General features: G+C 34.6%; 1 protein-coding gene across 2 annotated transcripts in view; it reads right to left on the bottom strand.

The window, feature by feature from the left end:
• Window positions 1-25,267, bottom strand: part of LOC116159949 (neuropilin and tolloid-like protein 2) — a 126,894-nt gene that overhangs the window by 18,053 nt on the left and 83,574 nt on the right. The window contains exons 2-5 of one of the 2 annotated variants that reach the window (XM_031473060.1): window positions 24,049-24,099; window positions 17,925-18,116; window positions 245-508; window positions 28-188 (exon numbers count right to left, since the gene is read on the bottom strand). In XM_031473060.1, coding sequence (XP_031328920.1) covers window positions 28-188; window positions 245-508; window positions 17,925-18,116; window positions 24,049-24,099 — 668 coding nt within the window. Of the gene's footprint in view, window positions 1-27; window positions 189-244; window positions 509-17,924; window positions 18,117-24,048; window positions 24,100-25,267 lie in introns of those variants that run through there. The other variant, XM_031473061.1, reaches the window with a different exon arrangement.

The raw sequence follows: 25,267 nt of genomic DNA, 5'->3' as shown, positions 1-25,267 counted from the left end.
ATGTTAATCGAATATGTAATTACTTGCCATTTTTGTTGATTCCACGGTTATCGCCCAAAGACAGTCAACGGGCATACTGTGTTCGGTAATGTAATCCTTAACATCGGTGGGAATATCGGCGTTGCTAATAATTCCCTCTTCTAAACCCACCCGATCGATTCGGCACTCTCTCAACTCGGGCGTCTTGACTGGAAAATACAAAATCTTATAAATATAAAGATGACTTCCTGATGGAACTACTTACGACTACTATCTCTCAGTTGATATCTAAAAACAGCTCTAAAGCCCTTCGCTTCGATATTTTCATCTGATCGAAAGAATATCCAAAGATATCTATCCGTAGAGGTAATTTCAGGCGGAAAAGTCGTTCCACAGAATGGTCCGTATAATAAATCATTATAACCGTGTGGTCCATCACGTACTTCTAAAAAGTCATTTTTACACTCTTGGCTATATTCTAAATCGAAGTATTCTCTAAAGTCCAAAATTATTACGTGATTCTTTGGCGCTGTAACAAAAATGATCAGTATTAGAAATAAGAAACTCCATTTCAGGTACGGTGTATGATTTTAATGATCATAAATGTCAGAAGATGTAAAGGAATGAAGTGTTTGTACGTTGTAACAGCACTTTTCAAGTACCGTAAACAACACATAAAACTACTTAAATAAACCTAAAAGAAGATAAAAGTATCATTCAAAGCTACGTTTGTGTAACTTTCAGAGAAAGCAATTTGAAAGGAATGGGCGCAAAAAAAATTGAATCTTTCACGTTAACTAACGATGTTTTTGTTTGAAATAGTCGTATACTTATACTCAGTATTTTTCCAATAATGTTGCATAACAATGTTTATCCAGTTCTAAAAAATTACCATACCGGCGTATAAATTGACACTTTGAAGTTATAGGAATAATATACTCGTTTAATTAAAAAAAAATGCGCTAAAAAAGCTAAATTGCAAGAAAATTGCTGGAAAAAGTAGCACAGGCTCTAAACCAGAAAATTGCAGAACATATATTAACAATACTGCAACTCAGAGAGAAATTCTGTGTGGAATTCCTTGGGCAAGAATTACGTAAAAGTTTAAGAAAAATGTCAGTATCGAAAAATTTGAGGCAGATTTTGAAAGGCGGCGTATTCTATCGGAACCTTTTTTGGTTAGCAAGTGGGTAAACAAGGACGCAACTGGCGTACCCCTGAAACTAAACGCGCATTATTTTGAGGTCCTTTATTACCTTTGTGAAATAGAGAAAAAATTATGAGAGAAAATCGCAGGATCTTGAGAACAAAATCTTCGAATCGAAGTCATGAGGCTTTCGGTTGATTCCGAAACTTGAAAGCTCGCCTTAAAATCTTCAGAAACTTTTCAGAAAGCTAACTTTTCGAAAATGACCGAGACTCTCGTGACACTTCAGGCAGCTACAGAGTGGGTTTCTGGGAGAATTATACACAAAATTGTAAGAAGCATAGTTTCAGGGAAAAAGATGAAAAAATTTTAGAAGGTAGTGTTTTAGGAGTGTTCAAATATTCGTATGTTCTTCGGAAAGTGTAAAAAATTGGGTTCCATTCGAGAATTCTAAAATTATTTCTCGGAATTCTCAAGTGTACATTCTTTTAGTTTGACGCTAATATACCGTCGTACAATTTATGTACACCTTTATAAAAGTTCGCATTTCACTGTGGGGGTTGAGTTCTTCACAGACTACATTTATTTTATTCATTCAATTATAAAGAATCGGAATCGATAGTTAATTTGGACTTCACGGTTGTATTGCAAATGCTGGCAAACTTTATTAGCCCTACACTGAACGTTAACCCCACCACTGGATACGATTGACAAAGGGCTACTATTTATTATTTTATTCCTTTCTCAAAAAGTTGTATAGGGTAAGAGGTGTGCCATTATACACGAACTTAACTTAACTACTCTCAATGTATAATTAAAGTTAAAAAGTTGTAATTAGATTTCAAAAGTTTAAACATTCATTTGAGTTGCGGGAAATTACAGATTTGTTTCTTATTAGGTACAGTAGGTTTCAAAGTACGTAAATTACAAAGTGCTCACAAATATTTAATTGAGAATTGAATTTACGGTTGTGTGATTTAGATTTAAACACACCATTGCACAAATGAAGATTTAGGTTCCTCTAATAGTGTAACTTCCATTATATTTCCTGCAATGTATCTGTCGTTGTAATTGTGTCAATTGATTTCAAATAATAGTAGGTTCCTAACTGTATTTTATAATATTGGCCTTTGTAACAATATTTTAGGAAAATAACGTAGATTTTCATTTTTTAATTGTGATTAAGTTTTCCACCCTCCGGTCCATCGACGTTAAGGAGTGAATTGGATTCTGGATTACGATAGGAGGGTGGACAGGGTCCACGTGTACCTAGACCGAAAATTCGGACCATTTGTACTATCTGCGGTCCATTTGTTTAGATGCAGTGCCAAGAAAGTATACTCAGAAAGTATGCGCACAAGTAACCTTAGGTTCTCTCTTGATAGCACTGTGCAAAAACGCTCCAGGCTACGATGTGGTCCTTGAAGGCTTCTATCGCGTGGCGACAATCTAATATCATGTTCCACCTAGTGTTATGGGTTGGGTTTAGGTGTCTTGAGTTACTAAGTTGTTTATAGTTGCAACTGTAAGTGGAAGATCCGGCTCTGGACCATAACACCTGTTTTGAGAGGACGGTAAAGTTGGTACTCCCACTTGGCCCAAATCAAATAAAAATATGAATACAATTTAGGACTAATTAAGGAATAGTTTTTACCCGCTTAGTTCCCCCGACAAACCGATTTTTCCGATTGAAAAATTTCATATTTGCAGCAAAAATATGAATTAAAGACTAATTTCTACCCATTTATAAATATACAGATAATATTAACAATACCTTAAATAAAATTATCATTAAAAACATCAACAACAAATATACTTATAGCAATAACATCCAAGTGCTTCATATTTTAGCCAAGATTCCAGAAATCCGGATAGACATCAAGGCGCCATGAAAGATTAATCATAGGCGTGGGACTATAAGGAATGGGTAGGCGGTGCATTCCTTCCGTGAAATATAATCCGCGTTCTAGACCTTTCCAAACGTTTCAAAACCGTTAAAGAAATGTTTCACTACTAAGGGAATTGGAGCGTGTTTGGGTTCAGTTTCAATTTCAACATGGAAGGAATAAAAGTTCATAATTAAATGTACGTTACAATATATTGCATTAGATCTTTGTATTATTATTATTCTGGTCAGGCCAACTTGATTTCAAGTTAACACTCCCACTTTAAAAATCGGTTTTCCGGCTGTTGGTACAAATTAGTCTTTAATTAGTCCTAGGCTTATTTTTATTTGAATTGTATAAAGTGGGGGTTTCAATTTTATCGACCACAAAACAAGATTAGCTATCCAAATATGGTTTTGTGGGTATTTCTGTAAAGAGAATTGTATAGCCTTTAAAATGATGTGACACTCGATGGTGCATTTAATTGTAAAGTAGTGGGGGTGCTGGAGTAAATAGTAAAACAAAAGTTAACAATCAAGCAGACATTAAACTACTCCCTAACTATCTAAATGGACGTGTTTTGCAATTTTGATCAAAATTACGAATTAACATCCGTGGTTCGTATTGGAATGTACGTGTCACAAAATGGCCAATTGTTATATTTACCTTTTTTCGTGAATTTGCTCGCCTCTATAGATATAGGAGGTTTTGCTGAAGCTCGTAAATATTTATTGCTAATTGTTTTACTGCTTGTTTAGATGATTACGTCCCTTTGGCATTTATACATTACCTATATTCAATGTGCTTGTTCGATGATCTATGAGTAGCCATACGTTATCGTAGGTACCTAACCGGAGAAAAAATACCGTTGCACGCGTTGTTTGATTTTGAAAGTCCAGCTTTGCTGCTGCCTTTACCTCGACTTTAATTTCATATTATCATACAAAGAAATCCCGCAGCTCTGGTGAGCGTATTTGACATTGATTTAGTTTGTAAGCTTAAGGTGAATGAATGTCTTGTTTGTCATTGAAGGCGTTTATAAAGCGAGTTAATAAATCTGTCGGGTTTGACATCAAACAATTTTACTTAGCCTTAAGCCTTAAGAGAGACGTAATTCTCCTTTGTCTTATATGAACACCCCTAAGGTATTGGGACGTATAATCTTATTGCTGGGATGTACTCTTACACGAGAATTTGATGTCTACCGTGCGCAAATAAGGCATAATAGATTTTTTTAGTTAGGAACCACAGCCATCTTTCCAAGCGAACTTGATTACAACGTTGTTTATTCAAAGTTCAGCCTTTATTATTCGCAAATTCTCTTTTTACTCCACGGTCTACGAAGTTACGCTAAGAATTTCTCTTTGCCAAATTCTCAACTTGATTGGATTGATTATAACCCTTCCAAAACCTCTACCTCGTGTTAGTCGTATACTTTTGTTCAGTATACAGTGAAATTAAGCGCTTCAGAATGATGTACTACAAAGCAGCTGCAATAAAGCAAAGTTTGTCTCTGTGAGGTTACTGTATGTATGTAAGCCAGACGATATCAAATTACAGTCCCATCGGGGAGGTACTTTCTAAGCCAATATTTGGCAATATATTGTGAAAGAGGTGCGAATGTGAAATTTAAGGATATTGGACAATAAATTGACCTTAATGAACTCACCTGAAATGTTCTTATGAAGGCCTTCCTATAACGAGCTGTCCGGGTCCTATTATGCCATTTAAAAGAGAGACTGTGGTCGCAGAGTAGGAATGAAAAAGTTGTGGTATGATGCGGAATCTTACGAGTATATAGGTACGAGAAAACCGGTAAAGATTTGTTTTTTATACTAATGTATTCTGAAATTTAAATAAACAAGCAAGCTCTAGCCTTATATTTTTATGAAATGAACAATCTCTGAAATTACAATGCGTAACAAATGCCTTCTGATGATCTTCCATCATTTGAGGTAGTCTTCCTAATTCACAAAAATAGTCGTATATTTCATAACAAAACATTTAATTTGTTCTAATTTAAGTTATGGTAGTCACTATGGGAGTATGGATCACTTTTAAATGTAATGTAATATAAGGGGGAATAGTGTCTTTGAAAGTGTAATGCAGCATACAAAGTGGTTTACCTGTAATTACAAAATACGCCGACCGTGCCTGATTTTAAAAAGTATATGTAAGTAAGCGAAGCATAACATCTTTTCTGTGGCGAATGCTGTAATTAAAATATTTCAATCAGGGTGCTTCAAAATGTAATTTTATTTGCATAGCATACGATCTATAATATGCAAAATTAACACTGTAATCAAAGTTTAAACCCTACCCCTCGAGATTTAATCAAATTCAAGTTTTACTCATTGAAATCTCTATCAAAAAATAATATATACGGTACCGATCCATATTTGCATTTTGTTGTGAAATATTTTCACTTTGATTTTATTTCTTTTATCAGATGTAGCCGCGGACATAGCGTTTATCTCCATGGAATAGATCACCGTAAAAATAATTAAAATAGTATATTATGCAATGAGCATTTAAAGACGCCTATTAAGACTCGAGTATGAGAATTACGAAACGAGCCGTGGCTTGGTTGAATCATGAATGAAAGATATCAAATTATCTTTTGGTAAGGTACCTTTTGGTATACTGTGTCGATTCACATCAGTTCACACCTAATAGAAGGTTTCGCAAAAAATCCTACTTTGGTATAATTCGAGGTATAATTCGAAACAACAGTTAAACTTAGTCGATTTCTTCAGAGGTCTATTTAAAAACCACCCTGATGTGTGATAAGTAATCTGTTTTGTGGTTCTAGAACGTCAGCAGATGCTTTTATAGTTAAGTTTAAAATATCTGTTCCGCAAGAAGCCATCATAACTGGAAGCACTGTGGTTGTTGAACGAAAGTCAATATATATTATTGTGGTTTATTCGTGTTATTGTTTTACCTTTGTTAGATGTAATAGTACTAAAGGTCAGTATGCACACGCTATTTTAACGTACGAATAAGTCAATAGATACCCTTACAACTCCGTTAATTATTACTCTCCGTTTGCAACTTCATCAACTTCAGTGTTAGGCGTAGAACATGAGCCTGTTGTACCGAAATTGCGCCCTTTCATAAAACTGCGCGTAACAACAAAGAAGAATGAGTTTAAACAATAACAAAATAGAGGGGTAGTTCCACCAAGCTGAATGTCCAACACGTTAAGATAAGTTTGTGTGCCTAAAGTAAGTACATTTACCCTTTTGCCTTCCCGAGGATTAACCGCACATCCCTGCAATTTCTGACTAATCATTAAACAGGTTACTGACCAAGAAGTTTATTCAATGAGTGACATTGTTACACAAGATGTGTCTTACAAAGATGTTCTGATAGTTTACTTACTACAAAGGACAACCCTTTCAAGTACGCGTACCTTCGCACTATATTAATAACTGAAGTGATATTAGAGGGAAGACAGAATTGGGAATGTGATATTCAGTATACGTCGGGGTGATCGGTTTAAATAAATAATTTATGGATTATTCTGTATTACATCGTGTTCAATGCTCGTGATTGATTATATGTGCACAAGCTGCAGTAAATCTGTGCAAACATCGTAAATGTATGAGCGTGCGATGACGAAAGGCATTCAATGGAAAATGATGCTTGGATGAAAAATTAATATTTTCAACTAAATAATCTCTTTCTCTACAAGAATTAAGGTTGAAATTAGCAGCTTTTTTTATTATACCTAAATCACAATCTCCGTTTTAAACACTCAAATGCGTGCGAAAAAAGGCCTTTAAAACACACGTGCTTTAAAGTTGCTAAGTAACGATACTTCAAGTATGACTTTTGAAACTGTCATCTGGGTGAAATAAAAAATCTTCCTAAGTCGCTTTCTGTAAATGCAGAACATTTCTTGAGCTTGTACCTATCCTTTGGTTGAAGCTTTTACAAACGCGCGTAATTTAGGGTATGCTTCCAAATCTGTTCTACTTTTTAATCGCAGCAATAAGTGAAGTTTTGAATGAATGCACCAAAAGATAGAAGATTTAAATACCTTTATTATTTAATACATTTCCTTCATATATGCCAGCATTATCGATGCATTTAAGACTTTATTCGTAAGTAACTTCCTATTCATCCATGGAAACAACTTTTCATATGCTTGATAATAGGCTTTACTGGATTGAGATTTTACACCTACCAACGTTTGTTTAGATTTTACAACAATCGATTTAATGGACGGTGTATTATCTTTTTCAACGGAAATCGTTTTATTCACAAAGACGACGATTTTTATAAGCAAACGTCAAGTGACATTTCCATGGCAATCGTGAAATTACGAACACCCAGCCCACTTAATTAAACATGTATTCGAGTATAACGTCAATATGATTTCATTGTATTTCCTATTTTTAAATTATACTGCAGGTATTATAATAAAAAATACTATAAGATACACGTGTATAATTGGTCTTTAAAGCACTTGCAACGTTAAAGGCACTCCGCTTTGCGTCGTGCCCTTAAACTCGTTGTGCGTGCTTTAAAGACTTGATTATACACTTGTATCTTAATATACTATTGTAAGTGATTATTGCATCATTAGTTGAATGTGCCATTTCCAGTTTTTTGTTGCATGACAGATAACTGAAGTGCTGAAACCTACAATGGCAAGCTATTTGAAAAATTCTGAACGGAATCTTTATTTGTGAAGATTCGCGTTTAGCGATTCGTTAAAACAAAAGCCCGAAAAAAAATTGTCTCAGATCAACACGAAGAAAAAAAGAATGTGGCCTGTAGAATCCATAATTTCAAACAGTTCCAAGATTGGGCTTCTAGTTCAAAAGTTACAGCCCTTTGAATTTTCTTTCGAAATTGGTTTCTAGTCCATAACTTTTGATTGAGAAGTCCGATCGAAAAAGTACGAATTGTTTTAGATTCTACGCACCAAAATTAATAAGAAAAAGTGTTTTCTCGAGAAATTTTGGTGCAGTCAATTTTTGATAAAAAAGGAAGGTTATACACTGCCTTTTTTTGAGCCCCGAAAAAAAAATTGTCTCAGATCGACCCGGAAAAAAAATTCTCTTATAGAATGTGGCCTGTAGAATCCATAATTTCAAACAGTTCCAAAATTGGGCTACTAGTTCAAAAGTTATAGCCCTTTGAATTTTCTTTCGAAATTGGTCCATAACTTTTGATTGAGAAGTCCGATCGAAAAAATACGAATTGTTTTAAATTCTACGCACCAAAATTAATAAGAAAAAGTGTTTTCCCGAGAAATTTTGGTGCAGTCAATTTTTGGTAAAAAAGGAAGGTTATACACTGCCTTTTTTTGAGCCCGAAAAAAAAATTGTCTCAGATCGACCCGGGGAAAAAATTTTCTTATAGAATGTGGCCTGTAGAATCCATAATTTCAAACAGTTCCAAGATTGGGCCACTAGTTCAAAAGTTACAGCCCTTTGAATTTTCTTTCGAAATTGGTTTCTAGTCAGGGGCGGGCCATGTGGAATTGCATAGGTTACGGGCCATTAAAGTATTAGTGTAGTAATGAAGGTGGCGGGGGGTAGCTCTGCGGTGCACCACAAAAACATTTTTTGCTTCATTTTAAAGTACTCCTTTTTCGGAAATCAATTACAATACAGGTTTTTTTAAATTGCAGCTGATAATTAAAAGTAACAAGATATACAATCCAAACGAGGCGCGTCGCCTATCATTGTATTTCATCACTTTCATGCTACGACAAAAAAGATAAATTCATTGTAAAACACTTCAATTAAAACAGAATTTTTTAATTTTTTAACAACCTAACATCAACCCCAATTAGAGAAACGTGTTCATAACTTATTAATAGTGCAAGAAACTAAATACAGCACATTCTTATAAATTTCCAACGGGCCATTATGACGTACAGGCCAGGTGGCAATCGCCACCCGCCCCCCCGGGCCAGTCCGCCCCTGGTTTCTTGGTGCCTTTGTTTAAGTGTATCCACCCTTTAAAGTTCTTTTATATCTATACACATTTACTTATCCTCATTTACATTTTGTGTAATGTGTACATTGTTACAAACAAAGCACGACACAATTTCCAGTTTTTTAAAGCAAAATTCAATTCCAAAATTTAACTTTTATTAATGCTATATCCAATTGTGTATCATCGAAGGTGGTATTATAAATGGATGCTACACTTAATTAAAGTATTATGCCCGTTTGCACCGACAAATTTAAGCGGTGCTTAGCTTAAGCGTAGCTTTAAAAACCATGGCAACCATTGTTTCAATAATCGTTGCCATGGATTTTAAGCTCCGCTAAAACTTGTCGGTGCAAACGGGCATCTTATTTAATCATTTTAAGGCCAATTTGATTAATAGTGGACAAAACATCTCTGTTATTTTCCAAGCTACAACGCCCACCGACTCTTAGTTACAATTTGCGGTAGCATTTCAGTTCTCTTGTATTCTTATGCCCTTAACAAAGTGAAATGTTTTATTCATGGCTTTTGGCACCCGACTCTACAAGATGGTATTAGTTGCAAAATCTTAAAATTAAACTTATATTTCATAAAAATTTAATAATACCCAATTTGCGATTTTGCATTGACATTTATTATGAAACTTACGAAATGGCACGAATTTTGTTAATGTTTGATGTACATTTTTAAAACAGAAACACTGAGATATAGAAATAAATTTCCCTCTTTGATCTATAACCGTTTATATTGCCTTTGTTCTCTAAAATCGAAACAAAATGTAAATATACAGAAATTGGTTATTTCGGTTTGGTTTTCACTTTGATTGGGGCATAGAGATCCTTATTTATACAGTATAAAACTTTCCCTTAATAATGAATTATAATATGCAACCCATCGAGTGACACATCATTTTTAAGGCCATAACATTCTCTACAGAAATGGATGCTCTGATTATGAAATAATTTACAAAATATATAAATTATGTGGTGGAGTAAACGAGAAATGGTTATATTCAAATGCTATAAACTTTGTAAATGATTACAAAAACAATAGCTACTTAGGACCGGTCTTTCGTGTAACCTTTAACACATCTATGTAACTGGAGCAGGAGCAGCATTCTGAAACTCAGGGTTATGCTTATGTTATTATCATATTTAGGTAGGGTAGATCATGTCACCCTGCACTTATAGAGGATATAGCAAGTAGTAATTAGCAACACTCTTGGGCTCGAATGGGTCAAAGAACATATGCGTGCGCTAAAAATTTAAATATGCGGACAGGATTAGGAACAAATAGTAAAACACTTAGCAACACTGTTCTGGGTGTTCTACTTTTTTTTACGTTTCAAGGTCTTAATGTCTGTATGTACGTATGTGTGTGCGTTCGGGATGATTTTTGTAAACAGGGTTCAGCCGAAACTACCCGACCGTATTTAGTTGAAATTTGAAACAGTTGTTTCCTTGAATGGTCGCGAGACTAGACAAACGTTTGAAAGCGATTCGAAAATGGCAAATGCCTTTTTGGCAATAAAATCGATATTTACTGAATTACGTATAACTGAAATTTTTTACTCTTTTGTGTTTTCTAATGGTAAAGCTGAGAATATTTTGGAAACGATTGGGAAATAGGAAATGTCCTTCTGGCTATAGAACTTATCTTTATTTAATAAGGTATGAGCAACAAAATGTTTATTGAGAGAAGTCTGTAAAAATATTAGGTCACGTCTAATATTAATTAGCAGCTCGCGTTAAGAAGCGCTTCTCGTGTACCATTTCACTGAATTATAACGCTTTTCGGCTCTTGTAACACAAATTCTATAAAACTAATAGTACATATTTCCCAATTAAAACAGAAAAAAATCTGTTCTAAGTATGAAATGTTCCAAAAGCTTCGTAGATGGCATCAGTATTATAATGGCTAAAGCAATGAAAAATATTGAAGTTGCCATGATAAAAACAGAGATTTACGGATTAAAAGGTCTTTTACATGAACGGATGCGTATTATAAAATTTTTGTTTACATAACATGGGGTCGATAGTATTCGAAGCAAGTAAATTGCGAATAGCAAACTTGTTTACACGGCCTCAACGCACGTTCACCTATTTCTTTGCGTAAGTGCAAATGTTGTTTATCGACCTTTTGATCATATACGCATAGCATGATGAAAAACTAATTTTGCAGTAATAAATCACTAAACATTGATGCCTCACGTTTTTAAAACTGAAAAATCTTATTACTCGCGTATATGTATATTTGCGAGATAATTAATCTTTATTTATTTTCAGCCGCTAGGAAACTGGGAAACATGGGTAATTCGTTAAAAAGCCATGCCATTAGCCGCAATTTATCAAATTCGGAACAGTATATGTATTGTTAGTTTTATTCGTTATTCAGTAATCTTTTCTAATCCATTATTTGTTACAACTCCTTCCTATGATAATTTAACTGGAATCATTGATATAATCCGCATCCTTTCTACTGAAAATGCATTTTATATTTTATTCATGATGGATTTTACAGAGGTAGGTATTCAAGTTTATCGATGTGAAGTGTATCATCCTTTGATATCCATTCTTTGCTTCATCCACATTTATTTGCCAAATTGAAACCTTTATCGTTTTGAAAATGAAATTAAGCAACACGTACAGAGATAACTTTGCAGATAATAGATTAATAGAATAGACAAAAGGGTTAACATGTTATGAACAATATAAGAGAGTGAACCGTTTTATCTAAAAAACTGGAAATTGTTGAAAGATTCAGAGCACTAGTTGCATCAGAGTACCCGTTTCAGAGTAGAAAAATGCTTCAAACGCATTGGTTGGAGCGAATACAATGTAGGTATTTCAAATTATGAATTGACATTTTTCATTAAGTATTGAATTTATTTCGTATCATAACCCAGTGAATATATATCGCAATTCGTAAGGAAATTTCTTTGAATAGTTATAGGTACTGTTGACGAGACATGTTTTGTTGAAAGGTCACTAAAATTAACATGTACGTTGTGTGCAATAAATTCCGAGCCGCATGTTATTTACATCTCAAATTTAGGTAATATGTTCGAATAACGGTTATGTAACAGCGGTATAGCTTTAATTGGAAATGCTCGACGAAATGCTACTCTGTGGAAAAATAGAACGCGTTTAAATTCCCCGAGGATATTTTTATAATTTAAACTACGTTTACATTATTTTTGTGCAATTGGAGTTAATGTCAAAAAGACTACGAAACCTTTACTTTAAACGAATTTGCATTAGTTTTACGCTTCGACCTTAAATGGTAAAAACAGAATGTGTATAATGAAAGCTTTATGTTGAATTTTCCACGACAAATTAAGTTTATTTGATAACGTAACTAGCTTTGATGAAGCCCCTTGGGAGTATAAAGTCGGCAACGAAGGAGACTAACCCGCGGTCTTTAAATGAAGCAAACGTTCTGCCGTCTTTCGTGTTTCTTTTGCGATATAGAAAGGAAAATTTTTTTAAAGCCATTAGGATGTGTAATAATCTGATGTAAGCAACAGGATCGTATGTACGTGAAAAGAAGTGGGTGGCAAAGGGAATGATATTTTTGTTACCACTAAAAACATTGACTTTAATAATTTTATTTGTTACTCAGTTGTAAACGTTGATTAACAAGACAAAACGCAAACGGGTAAACGTCATGTTTAAACGCTACTGACTTGTAAAACTGACAGCTGACCTGTAAAACTGACAGCTGACCTGTAAAAATTTTACAAGTTAGTAATCTAGTAATTTCATTGGCCAGAATTAATGTGAAGTCTCTGTTACATGGATAACATGATATTTTAGACATTTCTTCGAGATCAATTTAAGAACTAATTATTTACGTTTACTATTGTTTACAAATGAGTAACAAATAAAATATTGTACATTATACGCCAGGTAATAGTTTTTACGGGCTCTAGGAGATGACAGGCTCGCCTAGCGGCTCGCCAGTCAACTTCTCCTATCGCCAGTAAACTCACTTACCTGGCTAATAATGTAAAATACTATAAAAAAGTGTCAAAATTTGCATTCTTCTCCATTGAGTGTGAATTCGATCGGAAAGTTTATCTAGATATCAGTCAGTTTTTTAGAAGTGTCGAGGTGATTTTGTAAAGTAGGTACGTTGTTAGCTCTGAATCGCCAAAAGCACCTAGAAGTAAGTGCGTTTGTTTTTTATTATTTTGGAGAGAATCGAGGATGCACAAGTGTGTCAAAGTCACATTTCCGGCTAAGCGGTTGAAGCAATTTAAACCAAATTTGGTACACATATTCTTAGACATAAAAGGGCAAAATAGCGCATGCGCAGTTGGGGAGGGGGAGGGGTAGTACCTGTGCTAGCCACAGCACATTTTTTGAAAAATTTTTTTGTTATTATTTATTCCAGTTCGAATTGAATAGGTGTATTCATAGCTTAAGTGTACAAACAGAGTGGAAGCAGGTTTGTCGCTTTCCGGTATCTCGCGCCGATAGGAGCAGGTTTCTCGCGCTATGACTGACTGCACACAATAAAAGCGAGAAAAAGCGAAGCCGGTGGCGCAGTCCACAGTGGTGGTTGCGTTGCCGACTGCTATTCGGGAGGTTCGTTTCTTGTATGCAGTGATTATTACATCCCTAGATACTACGGTCTACGGAATTTTTTTTTTTTGGCTTTTCTCGGGATCAATGCCCATTTAGCCGCGATAATGAAAGGAAACCTAATGTCATTAATTAACGGCACACACTTCTCGCCAAGAGGTCTGTCATGGCCTTTCATGTAGACATCACAGGTTGCGACCTTGGATAGATAGGAAGAACGGTTAAACAAAGGTTAGACACTTAGGAGTCGATTAGGAGGGTAAATCTTTGATCTTTAAATATTTAGCCCAATGTTGATTAGATATTCTATGACTATGTCATATGTGGATTTAGAGTTAGCACACATGAGCGTAGGGATGTTCAACGGCAATTGTGTTCCTCTTTCGATTAACCGAGAGTACATATGATTAATGAACGGCATCCTCAACGCGCAATTAAAAATATATGATTCAAGTCGCCAATCTCCGCCCCGCACATACACATTGGCGAGTCAACCACCCCAATTCTGTGGAGATGAGAAGGAAATCGTCCATGTCCGAATTTAAGACGTACAATTGAGGCGTAGTATTTTTTTCGGATATGATGTTTGATGTACCATGGTTTGAATTTCACCGTGGGCTGAATTGTACTATACTGCGTTCTCCGTTCTTCATAGTACTCTTTCCAATGATTATCCCACTCGTCTAACATATTGCCTTTAAAGAAATTGAGGAGGTCGGACTTTGGGGTATCATAACTGAGTTTAACCCCATCTTGCGCTGCCTGTTTCGCTAATCCGTCTACCATTTCATTAGCATGTATCCCGGAATGGGCCTTGATCAAGAAAAATTTGACCATATGACCTTTCTGAATAATTTTAAAGGACTCCGCTATGATTGCTGTAATTATCGGGTGGGTGTGAAAGTAATGCTTCCTCTGATTGATTCCGGCCAAAACACTCCTGCTGTCTGACATAATAGCAAGGTTCTTAGTTACCCTGTGGATCTTAAAGTATTTTAATGCTTCGAGTATTGCTATTGCTTCCGCTGTAAAAATGGATACGATTTCTCCAAGTTTAAATAACTTGGACACCTTGTTCGAAAGCTGGTAGAATGCACAACCAACTCCCTTCTTGCTTTTTGAGCCGTCTGTAAATATAACCTTCCACCCTTTTAGGTCTTCTAAGATGTTATAGTACTGCTGTATATCGATGATTAAATTTCCCATATACCTTGGAAAGTACGTCTGGAGGATCCTAGTGTAGAAATCATGGTATGACGCCTCCGGTTTCTCTTGTACGCAAGGGGGCATGTTTATATCGTGAACGTAAACACAGGCAACTGCGAGTGGCGGCGATTTCGTTTTCGACCAAAAACTCGATCAAAGGACATTAACTTATAGAGGGTGTTGTGAATATCGACCAGATTTAATGTTTTAACCTTAGTGACGTATTTTACGGCCAAGTATTTAATTCGGAAGTTGAGTGGTGGTCGCGAGCTTCCACATACAGCGCCTCCACAGGTGTAGATTTCATTGCCCCAATACAATGTCTTAACGCTTTATTTTGGACGACTCTAATTCGTTGCAATGCTGCTTCGCTAGCTGACCCGTATAATTGAAGTCCATACTCTATTAAGCATCTCGTATGCGCTTTATATACCTTTCACGCGGTTGGCAGGTCCATTCCCCACCCCACTCTCGTCATCAAACGTAAGACGTTCAGTGATTTCTCACATTTTTTGGTCACCAGGTGTATATGTTCTGACCAATTTAATTTATAATCCAATATGAGCCCTAAATACTTGAAACATCGCAATAAGTTAGCTACCTCTGACTACAATGAACTGAGCAGTTTAACTTCTGATCAATTGTGACTACTAGAAACTTAATTTGTGTTCAGTTTTCTACATTGTGACTGAGTCTCAACTTGAAAATACGTTTTCGGGTTTTTGTTTGATTAATTTTTAATTTATTATTTAGTAATCATCGTTCGATATTGACAATAAATTTGCTCATCATCCTCTAATTAGCCTAATTCGTGACTCAATGAAGTTGGGTCATCTGCATAAAGAATAACATTATCAGGTTGAGTTAAAAAAAGGCAAGAAAATTACACATTACATTACTAGCGAGGAAATTTGTATTAAGGCTTACCCGAAATCGGATTTTAATATAAAATTTCAATTTTCGTATAGAACATTTGATTAATATCAATCTGTCGGTGATCAAAGGAGTCATTATAGACATTTAGCACTGTGACAGGTGCGTCCGGTAAAGTGACGGGTGCGGCCGGGCCGATAAAGTGACAGGCGGTAGGAAAAGTATAGTCTGGTTTCTCTGTCATAGAAACTAAAATTTGCTGACATAAACTACGTATCAAGATCAAGGTTTCATGACGATTTCGGGTAAATGAAGTTTTCGTGACTATTTTGGGTAGGTACATTTCATTTTTGACGCTTTGTGAGCATCACGCTTACCGAGCACTGTTTTCCGAGTTTTTCCACTCATAACCATGCCGTTTTCATAAAAAGAACATTCTCTGTGAAACGCGACAATCAGGAACTATTGTAAAAGTGATAAAAACATTTTAAAAAAAGTGTAAAACGTCAAAGCCTCTTTCACAGACCCAATTAGCGATAAAAAATGCAAATTATGATATAATGGGCAGGTTTTTAAATATACAGGATCTCCGATTAGATTCAATGATAATTGAGTTTGTTTTTTTAGTGATAAAAAAGGATTAGTTTACAATCTGAGAAACGAATGCCATACCACATATTATTATATTGGTTTGGTTATTCTCAAATGTACTTATACTTCCTTTCTATTTATTAGTTTGTACTACTTTGATGTTGGCTATAGCAATTGGAATGCTAATTACTTTGTTTCCATCTTCGGCTTTATATTTACTAATTCCGAATCTTGGGGTTTATGCTTTAATTAAGATTTGCTGTAAGAGCACCAAAATGTAACATTGTGTTACCACTTTCAGTTTTTCTTCAAAGGAAATATTTAGACCTTTCAAAGCGAAAGTCCCTCAAAGAAATGGAAATTTCACATCGCGCATTAATAAGTAAATGAATTAAAATCTTATTTTATTTTCCCTTGCAGAATGCACCTAAACATCACATGTAATTACCTAAGTGGGTAATTAAGACGAACGAGGATATAGGCCCTTATAAGGGCTGTAAAAATAATGAATAGAAAAACTTTCTTAAAGAGTAATACCCATATGCCTACAAATTGGATACTGCACTCAAGAGTTCCGAATGGTAGGAAAGAGAAGTAAAGGCGATTGCAAAATTTAACATGTATCTACAAAGCATTTGTTCCACATCATACAACTAAATTACCCTTCAATAGCAAAAGTAATGCGGTTGTAGCTGCAATCACAAATCTACAATACAATTTCCATTTATTGAAACTAGCTTACCACATGAATAGTACATTGCTCATATGCATACATTTGGCGGTGGCCGCCTGTAAATCAACCATTATTTTTATTTCATCGGCGATGAAAGAATCGCAAAATATATACAGCGCGAATTGGAAACAGGCCCAATATAAAACAACCTCATTAAGGAAATAACAAACAACTTAACAAACGGTAAAATCTCTTGCGATGTAAATCTTTGATAAAGAAACTTTTAACCTCTAAGCAACTTCTTAATTATGCTACGCCTTTTAATTATGACTGCTACGAAAACTTGTTTAAAACTCAATTGGTAATTTTAAGAATAAAGGATTTCATTTGCATATTTAAATTTTGAAATGTGGTAATTCGGTGTTGCTTTTAAACGTATATAACTTAACTGTAACGAGAGAGCCATATATGTAGGTATTGAAATAGGTGATGAAGTTGTTTTTACGATAGGGATATTTTAGCATTAATAGACTTTATCTCGAAAAGGTAACCGCCAGGATTTTCGTAATTAGCACGTCTAAGTTTCCCTTAAGAGCACGTGTATTAAGGATTACGCATCCGTCCTCGTTGTGACAAATTATAAACCCTCGGTTATGGTGGGAGATGATGTCCCTTATCAGATTTAATATTGGCGGCATTAAAAATTTTCGCAATAAAGTGGAAATGGAAGGCTTTTATCTTGAGATAAACAGGAAATGCAATAAAGTACAACGAACACAACACTTTGTTTTAGTAACAGATAAGTAATCCTCGCGTTTTAAGATGGCGGTGGATGGTCAAGTGGAAACGGAACATGTATTAGAAACGAAATCTTAAAAGTTACTTTAACCTCTTAAAGGAAATTGAAGCGTAAACAGTCTCGTGGTATGAAATAAAGCGAAACTTAGTGTAAATTTATTTTAGGTGATTAAATTTGAGGAAATTTGCATATTAATTAAAATGAAGTGAATATATAGTTTCTAACTTACCTTTCAAGACTAAGACACATTTGGTTAGATTAGGATACATCTCTGGATATCCGGGACTAGTAAATTCCTTCGTAGTAAAATCTGGATTTTCAAACTTATGGCAAGGATCATTTATATCTGATACGGGATGCATATTGTCCATGTCACTTTGTGGATATTCAGGATACATCGTTGTCAGTTCGCTATGATCATCTGCAATTGAAAGAAATCCCATTATTAGCAGAAAGAAACAAAGGTAATATCCTAATTTCGATTGACGCAAATAGCCTTTCATTTTGAAAAGTTAACGACTGCAAACTATGTGCTTATTCTAATTTTATTGTAGTCTTTACATTTACATTTACACAAATTCTCAAGATTTCATTACTTATATGCTACTTATGGGACTAAATACAATAAAATTCGGGCAATATCAGAATCCCATATTCTAGTGGCCGTTCTATTTTGCCAGAGACAAGTCTCTTATAAAGCACTCTAATATAAAGCAAGTTCGTTTTATTGTGAAATCGTGCTCTCATAAAGTCGCATATGAAAAATATCAACACTATAAGCATAACTTTCATGTTCTAACAAATATGATTAATTTTACACACTACTGACCACATACATTTTTTCGATATTGTGGTATAAGAACTTTTAATTGTGTGGGAAGTACTTGGCTAGGATTTGAGTGAATAGTGACCTTATGAAGGTAACGGTAGGATTTCAATAAACCTCTGCACATAATAGCTATTATTGGTAAGGAAAGATCATTAGCATATGTGCGACATAGATAACCATGAAATAAACCCCCTACATTCACAATAGCGTCATTTTTCGATGTCAAATTGTTAGATACCCGCATAGTGCACTATGGTACAAACTAGTAACATTTCGGTATGATCTATACGCATTCATCATTCCTACAACATACCTCAACTGGTTTGATTCTGTCCACCAGATCAGCGTATAGCTTGTAGCCGCACTTCTACTCAGAAACGGTACCACGTTATCACAAATTCACAACCCATTCGTATTCAAAAAACCTAAACGCAAAGCCAAACAAAGACTTACACAATAAACAACGCCACTTAATTTAATTGCTACACTTGTAGGAAATGTGTGTTTTTATTTTATTTTATTTTTTTTTTTATTATACGAACGACGTACAGACAAACACTAATCGTTACTTGATTTTAATCCGTGCGATTAGTTAACCAGGCTAGACCTGAGTTCTGACAAGAAAGACTGACCATAATAATAATAACAGCGACTTTTTTTGTACAGAGAATCATAACCATTTCAAAAAAATGTGTAAACAGTAACAACTAAGGAAAAAATCTCAAGGCGGAGTTCATCGCATCTTACGGTCATATATGATCCCGTGTAATTAAATATTATTACAGTGCCACCAAGCTCAAAAAAGCCCCGGAAAATATGCCAACTAATTTTTAAATCATCCAAACTTTCCAATAAGTTTACATTTTGCTTCTTGTTTTTACGTTTCCGTCTGCGTTTTACACAAACTCGTCTTTTTCAGGACACATATATAGCTTTTGGATTTGGTAGCTTAAATCACTTTAACGAAGGCTTATGGTTTGTCCCTTAAAACCTAGCTTAAAACTGTCCGTCCGATCAGATGTAAGTGCGTGCACCCAGTAGCCCTTTGACCGCAATGACCTCTGCGCAGTGACCATTGAGAGAGTGTAATTCGGCCCTCCTGCCCCTTCCTTCGGTTTGGAGCCACCTGTGTATAGGTACCAGCATAAGCTTTTTTTCTCAAACGCTGGACTGTTCTTCCAGACCTCCTTGGCCGGGATCACCACTTTACAGGGCTTGTCTTGGCGGCATTCGAGAGCAATGTAGGCTGAAATCTTGTAGGAAACAAAAGTTATTAACTTTACGTATGAAAATGAACAACCGTGTAACGATCTCTTTGATGATACAATAGCTGTAATAGCGTATATAATTAAAATATATTCTACTAAGCTCGCCCATAGCGTCCATAGGGAACTGCCCTGTGTAAGTGTAACAAGAGGTTTATAAGGATAATTTGATTTACATCACCTTCTGTAAGAAGGCGACCTGTAATACTCTAGTTTTATTTACCTCATTAATTTTCTTAAACCCTTACTAATTATTAGCGAAAATGTCCTTTAACGTTCATGCTTCATGTCCGTGTGACAGATCGAAATGCGAGTCTTCTTATTTAGAGATTTTTACAGTGACATACTTTTTCATTTAAACAAAATGCATCGATTTTGTAATAAAATAGTATCACACAACCTGACTACACGATAAGGTTAACATGTCTCTACACGACACATTCGAAACGTAATAGGATAGTATATTTATATTTTGGTAATAATAGCAAAGAGTATATGCATTATATACTCTTTGGTAATAGTCACTGGCTGGCCCAGTTCTACGTGTCGGTGATGAATGGAGGCACTTATGTTGTACATGTGCCAAACTAAACTCTTGCCTTGCTCGTGCGTGCTTCCGAAGCCCACATAATGGGATGAAAGAGTGCAGAAGGTAGTAGGTGGAACACCACAAAAATGCTTTTCCTGTGACATTGCTTTTTAAGAACTGCTTTTTTCCACATTTGTCAATGTTTTTGTTGTCGTGCACCACCTTTTCCTGGCTTCATGTTTGATATTTTGATGCTGTAATCTCTGTCGGCAGGCAGTTTTATCTTATTTCCGAGTCCGATGCATATTTCGTGACACTAGTGCTCGATCTTTTTGAATTCGTTCGTTATCTATAAAGTAGGTAGTCTGAAATTTAGTTTCATTCAATTGCTCGTCCATTTGTGTCGTGGGATTTAATGCGTTCGTGGTGAGTTACTCCCACCGTTTACCAGCTCTTTTTTGAAACTCTTCACGTTCTCAATGAACTGTTTATTTTCGAAACCATACACCCATAATGTCTGTGCGTCTTACCGAGCATCAAATACGCATTTGAAAACTGCAGTAAATTCCTCGCTCATAAAGTAGCAAAATACTACTTACTGTTTTTTATATTACCAAATAGCAGATAATTTTCATTCAGTTTGTTTCTAGTTTTGCTTTTATAACATGGATCTATAGTAATAATTGTAATTAATCTTATAACAACCAAGAAAGTTGGATTGTGCAAAAGTACGGAGATTTATTGATAATATTCTCGTTCACACCTCAAGGTAACTTTATATACAATAAACACTTGCAGTATGATATCAAGGCTGAGATTTCAATCGTTCGGACAGAAGGAAGGGCAGAACTCATACAGGCGAATGTAGTCTGCTATCTTTGTCTATAGATTATTGTTTTTAGGGTCGGTTTTTCCATCTCTCGATACATTTGTTCGGTAGGTCTGTACCATGACAACGATTGTATCTAGAATGGTATCCATGGAATTTATTCGGAGATTGAGAGTTGGAAAAACGGGGCCTTAGTGTCTATATACTCTTATCAACTTTATAATAATGTATCATTATACACGTAAAGTTAAATCCTTATTGATTGGTCCTTCTCATATTTTTAGCGCATTTTTGAAAAAAATACGCTATTATATTCGTTATTGCTGGCAGGCCGGCTGTCCGCGTTAGATCTCCACAACTACAATAGCTAGAGACTTTAAATTTTCACTAAAAGCTTTCTGCTATAGTGTAGATGTGCAGGCACTAGTCTATTTTGAGTTAGATTACTTGTGAGATCGATAATTGAAGAAAATAATTTCGATATGGGTTTCGGAGGTGCTATAATTTTACCGTTAGATAGCGCTACTAGTATAAAAACTTATTATTTACTTTGTGATTTGTTTTACAAAATGAAGACGTATCGTCAATTGAAATTAAATAAAATTAATTATTTAACGCAGCCAAAATTACTCGTGAGATCGATAATTTTAAACTTCGCTAATAAAATACTGACCTGCATTACCAAAAATGCGCTTTAATCATGCATATGCTGATTTACAACTTGTTTTATATATACTTCTTGATATTTATGCGCCTTGTACTCAAATTAACATTCCAAGTGCCTAAGAAATATGATATCGATACATAAGAAGTATAATTTTATAATACATTCTTTACGACTAATAAGTCCTTTTGAAATCATATTTCTCTTAATATTAATAGTATAAAGAAAAATGTTACAGGCTTACTAAACTACAAACGGATGAAGCCATCAAAAGGGACCAGCCGCAAATTATATACCTTTGCTAATTGAAGGGCGTATAATTAAACCTGACGATAGTGTGGACCCGACCGATTAATTACACATCACATAAAGATTATTATAAAAAAATGGAATTCCCTAAATCTTGAAGTTAAGTTATTATATTCATTAGTTTACGAAAGCTGTAATGATTTCTTACATAAATGATTGTGTTCAAGATTCTATTGAGAGTGTCCCTTGATCCTTGTATTTGATTCTAATCTCCTATAAGTTCTTTACTGCTATAGTGCTATTTACTCCGCTAGAATGAGGTTTCTGGAATGATTGGAAGTACGTAGTTTCCAATTTCTCCTTTGGCGGACTTCAAATAAAGACCGCAAGCAACTAACCAATTCTGACATACATATTATGTTACTGTAAAACCCCGAAAAGCAGTAAATCCTAGAATTAACGCGCACCAATTTCATCTGGTGGAAATTCGAAAAAATTTATCATCAGCATTATAAACAGTCCAGGGAAAAAAATACGAGATTCAAAAGAGCCTAACCCAAAATAAAACTTAAAAACAAAAAAATAAGTACTACAAAAAACAACGGTATCTTGATTGAAACTTGTAACAAAGAAGACCTAAACAAAATGGCAAATAATATTAGTTTACAAAAAGATTTAATTACAATGGTTCCTAAGCCTAAGAGACCAAAATTGCTCATATACGATGTACAGAGAACTAGAAAAAGAAAACATTATAGAAACTAAATTTAACGGTAGGAGAATAAGTTAACGACACAATTAATAAATGAAAAAATAAAACTAAATTTTAAGACAGGGCCCAAAAACAATAGCACTGTACAGTGGGTAATTGAGGCATAAGCTGAAATTTGGGAAAAATTATGAAGTCTGGGGAAAAGTTCAAAATTTTATTTCATTAGTAAAGATGTTATAAATGTATAAATGTCAGAAGAAAAACGAATACAAGAAAAAGAAGATGTAATGCAAAATTATAAACAACAAAAAATGCATACTACAAAAAAATAGTTATAGCAAAATAGAAAACTTTACAACACTTCATTATCCAAATAGAAATGAAGAACCATGAGGGGCGATATATAAAATATCTTAAAGATACTAGAATAGAAACAATTCCTAATACAGTCTAGGATGAGCAAAATAATAAATATACATGCACATGGATATCTACACCTAATCATTAATAAAAATTCTAATTAAAGATTACTTTATATAAACAAAAAAGATTAATTTCGGAAGAAAAACCTCAGAATTATGAAATAGAAAAATCGCACACAATGAAATTGCTAATGCAATAAATAGACAAAAAGATAGGATAAGCATCTGATACCGATAACTTAATAAAATGCAGTAAGAAATATGTAAAATGTTTACACATTTTAATACCCTATAAATTTATGTTTGTATTTTTGAAGCAAAAGTTTTCGGTGCATTTTTGTGTGTATCATTAAAATATTAATTTTGTTGTTTTATGTTTTTTCTTTTTTGCGAATCCGTTTCGAACTTGTAAATCTTAAGATTGGCCGCTTTGGCTTGGTAAAAGCACAAAATTAAATAATTGACACCATTTTTCGCACACTTGCCACATTCAATTGGTAAATCCCGGGTTTAACTCGTCTATCCTGGGCTACATCAATTTTCGACAGTAACATATTATACCATATACATGTGCAAGAACATAATTCAGAATTGTTTACGCACTCCCGTCTAGGAGCCCGAAAGGATCAGAAAGAACATGCCAACACTTGAATATCAGAATGTTATAGTACATATCATATTCTCGTGTTGTGTAACGTACATAGTTAATTATAACGGGCGATCAAAAATGAGTTGCTGTCGAGTCGCCTTTGGAAGTTCAAATTAAATATGATTTTCCATGTAAACATTCCAAAGGTGACTCGACAGCAACTCATTTTTGATCGCATTGTATGTAAAAATATGAAGGCGCATACCTGCTTTGCTTTGGAACATGGAAATTTGAACCAGATTCGTCGCGACAACCACTGAAACAAAATGTCACATTAGCTGTTGTTGCTGTAAAAATTCTATAGCTAATATATGTTAAAACAACTTCATCCGTCCTGTACTTTTAAAATTTGTCAAGCTCCGATTTTTTTGCGAACGCATGAAAGGTAAATACAATTATATAATATTGAGTGATTACATTTTATTTTATAGCATATGTTAAAATGACATTTTAATATCTTTGAATGAGTAGACTAAGCAGTTCTTTAACCGTAAGAATAGATAAAGAGAAACAATTGATTGTGCATACTAATGACATCTGTCATTCTTGTTTCAAATGCGCGATATAAAATGACGTTCAGAACAATTGACTATTCTGTTTCTATGGAAACGATCGCTACGGCAGAACCTAAGCTTGCTATTTTTGACGTCTCTAAATTAAATTCAGAATTGTCAGAAGCTTTACATTGATTTATATGGCTTCTGCCATATTTTCACGACGATAAAGGGAAACTATCTCGTGAAAGTTAATTCACTCAATGGTTAAAACATCCCTTTATCGTCTTGTATAATAAATAACTATTAATCACGGGTTACATACATATACGTATAAAACAAATAAACTGTGAAAATTACGCTAAAGTAAGAAGTAGTGGGGTAGCAGAAATAAATAGACTCAAATACATATTCTAACATTTATTACACCAATTCCTTTTCAAGTGAAACATCAAACACTTCAATACAGCAAATGAAGGAAACACTTTGAAAGGGTTCCTTCAAGATATTTACGACTTATTTTACTTCTAGTAGAATGTGAGGACGTATTTAAAATGTCGAATCATGAGTGAATTCATCGTATTGACTGTAAAATTCACAATACTTGTACCAATTTAATAGTTCATCATCAACGACAAATTAAATTTAGAATGGAGGTTGAGGAACTGAAAACGCTGAAAGGTAGATCGGGATCGGGATGGTAACGACATCCTTCTTATCAATCAACATTCCTTGAAATCGAAAGACACGAGCCAAATACCTTTATTGCATACGATAGACAATAAGATAAAAATTCAGTGAAGTTATGAAAAAATTCCTTTCTAAATACAAAAAATTGCGATCTTAATTCTAATTCTGTTTGTAACTTATTTCAAAAGAAATATTAACATGGAAACCCTAAATCAAATCTCGTGCAAAACCCGAGGCAAC

The sequence above is a fragment of the Photinus pyralis genome, unplaced genomic scaffold (assembly GCF_008802855.1).
Source record: "Photinus pyralis isolate 1611_PpyrPB1 unplaced genomic scaffold, Ppyr1.3 Ppyr1.4_LG1, whole genome shotgun sequence".
NCBI classification, from domain to species: Eukaryota; Metazoa; Arthropoda; class Insecta; order Coleoptera; family Lampyridae; genus Photinus; species Photinus pyralis.
This window is presented reverse-complemented; position numbering and strand designations above follow the sequence as displayed.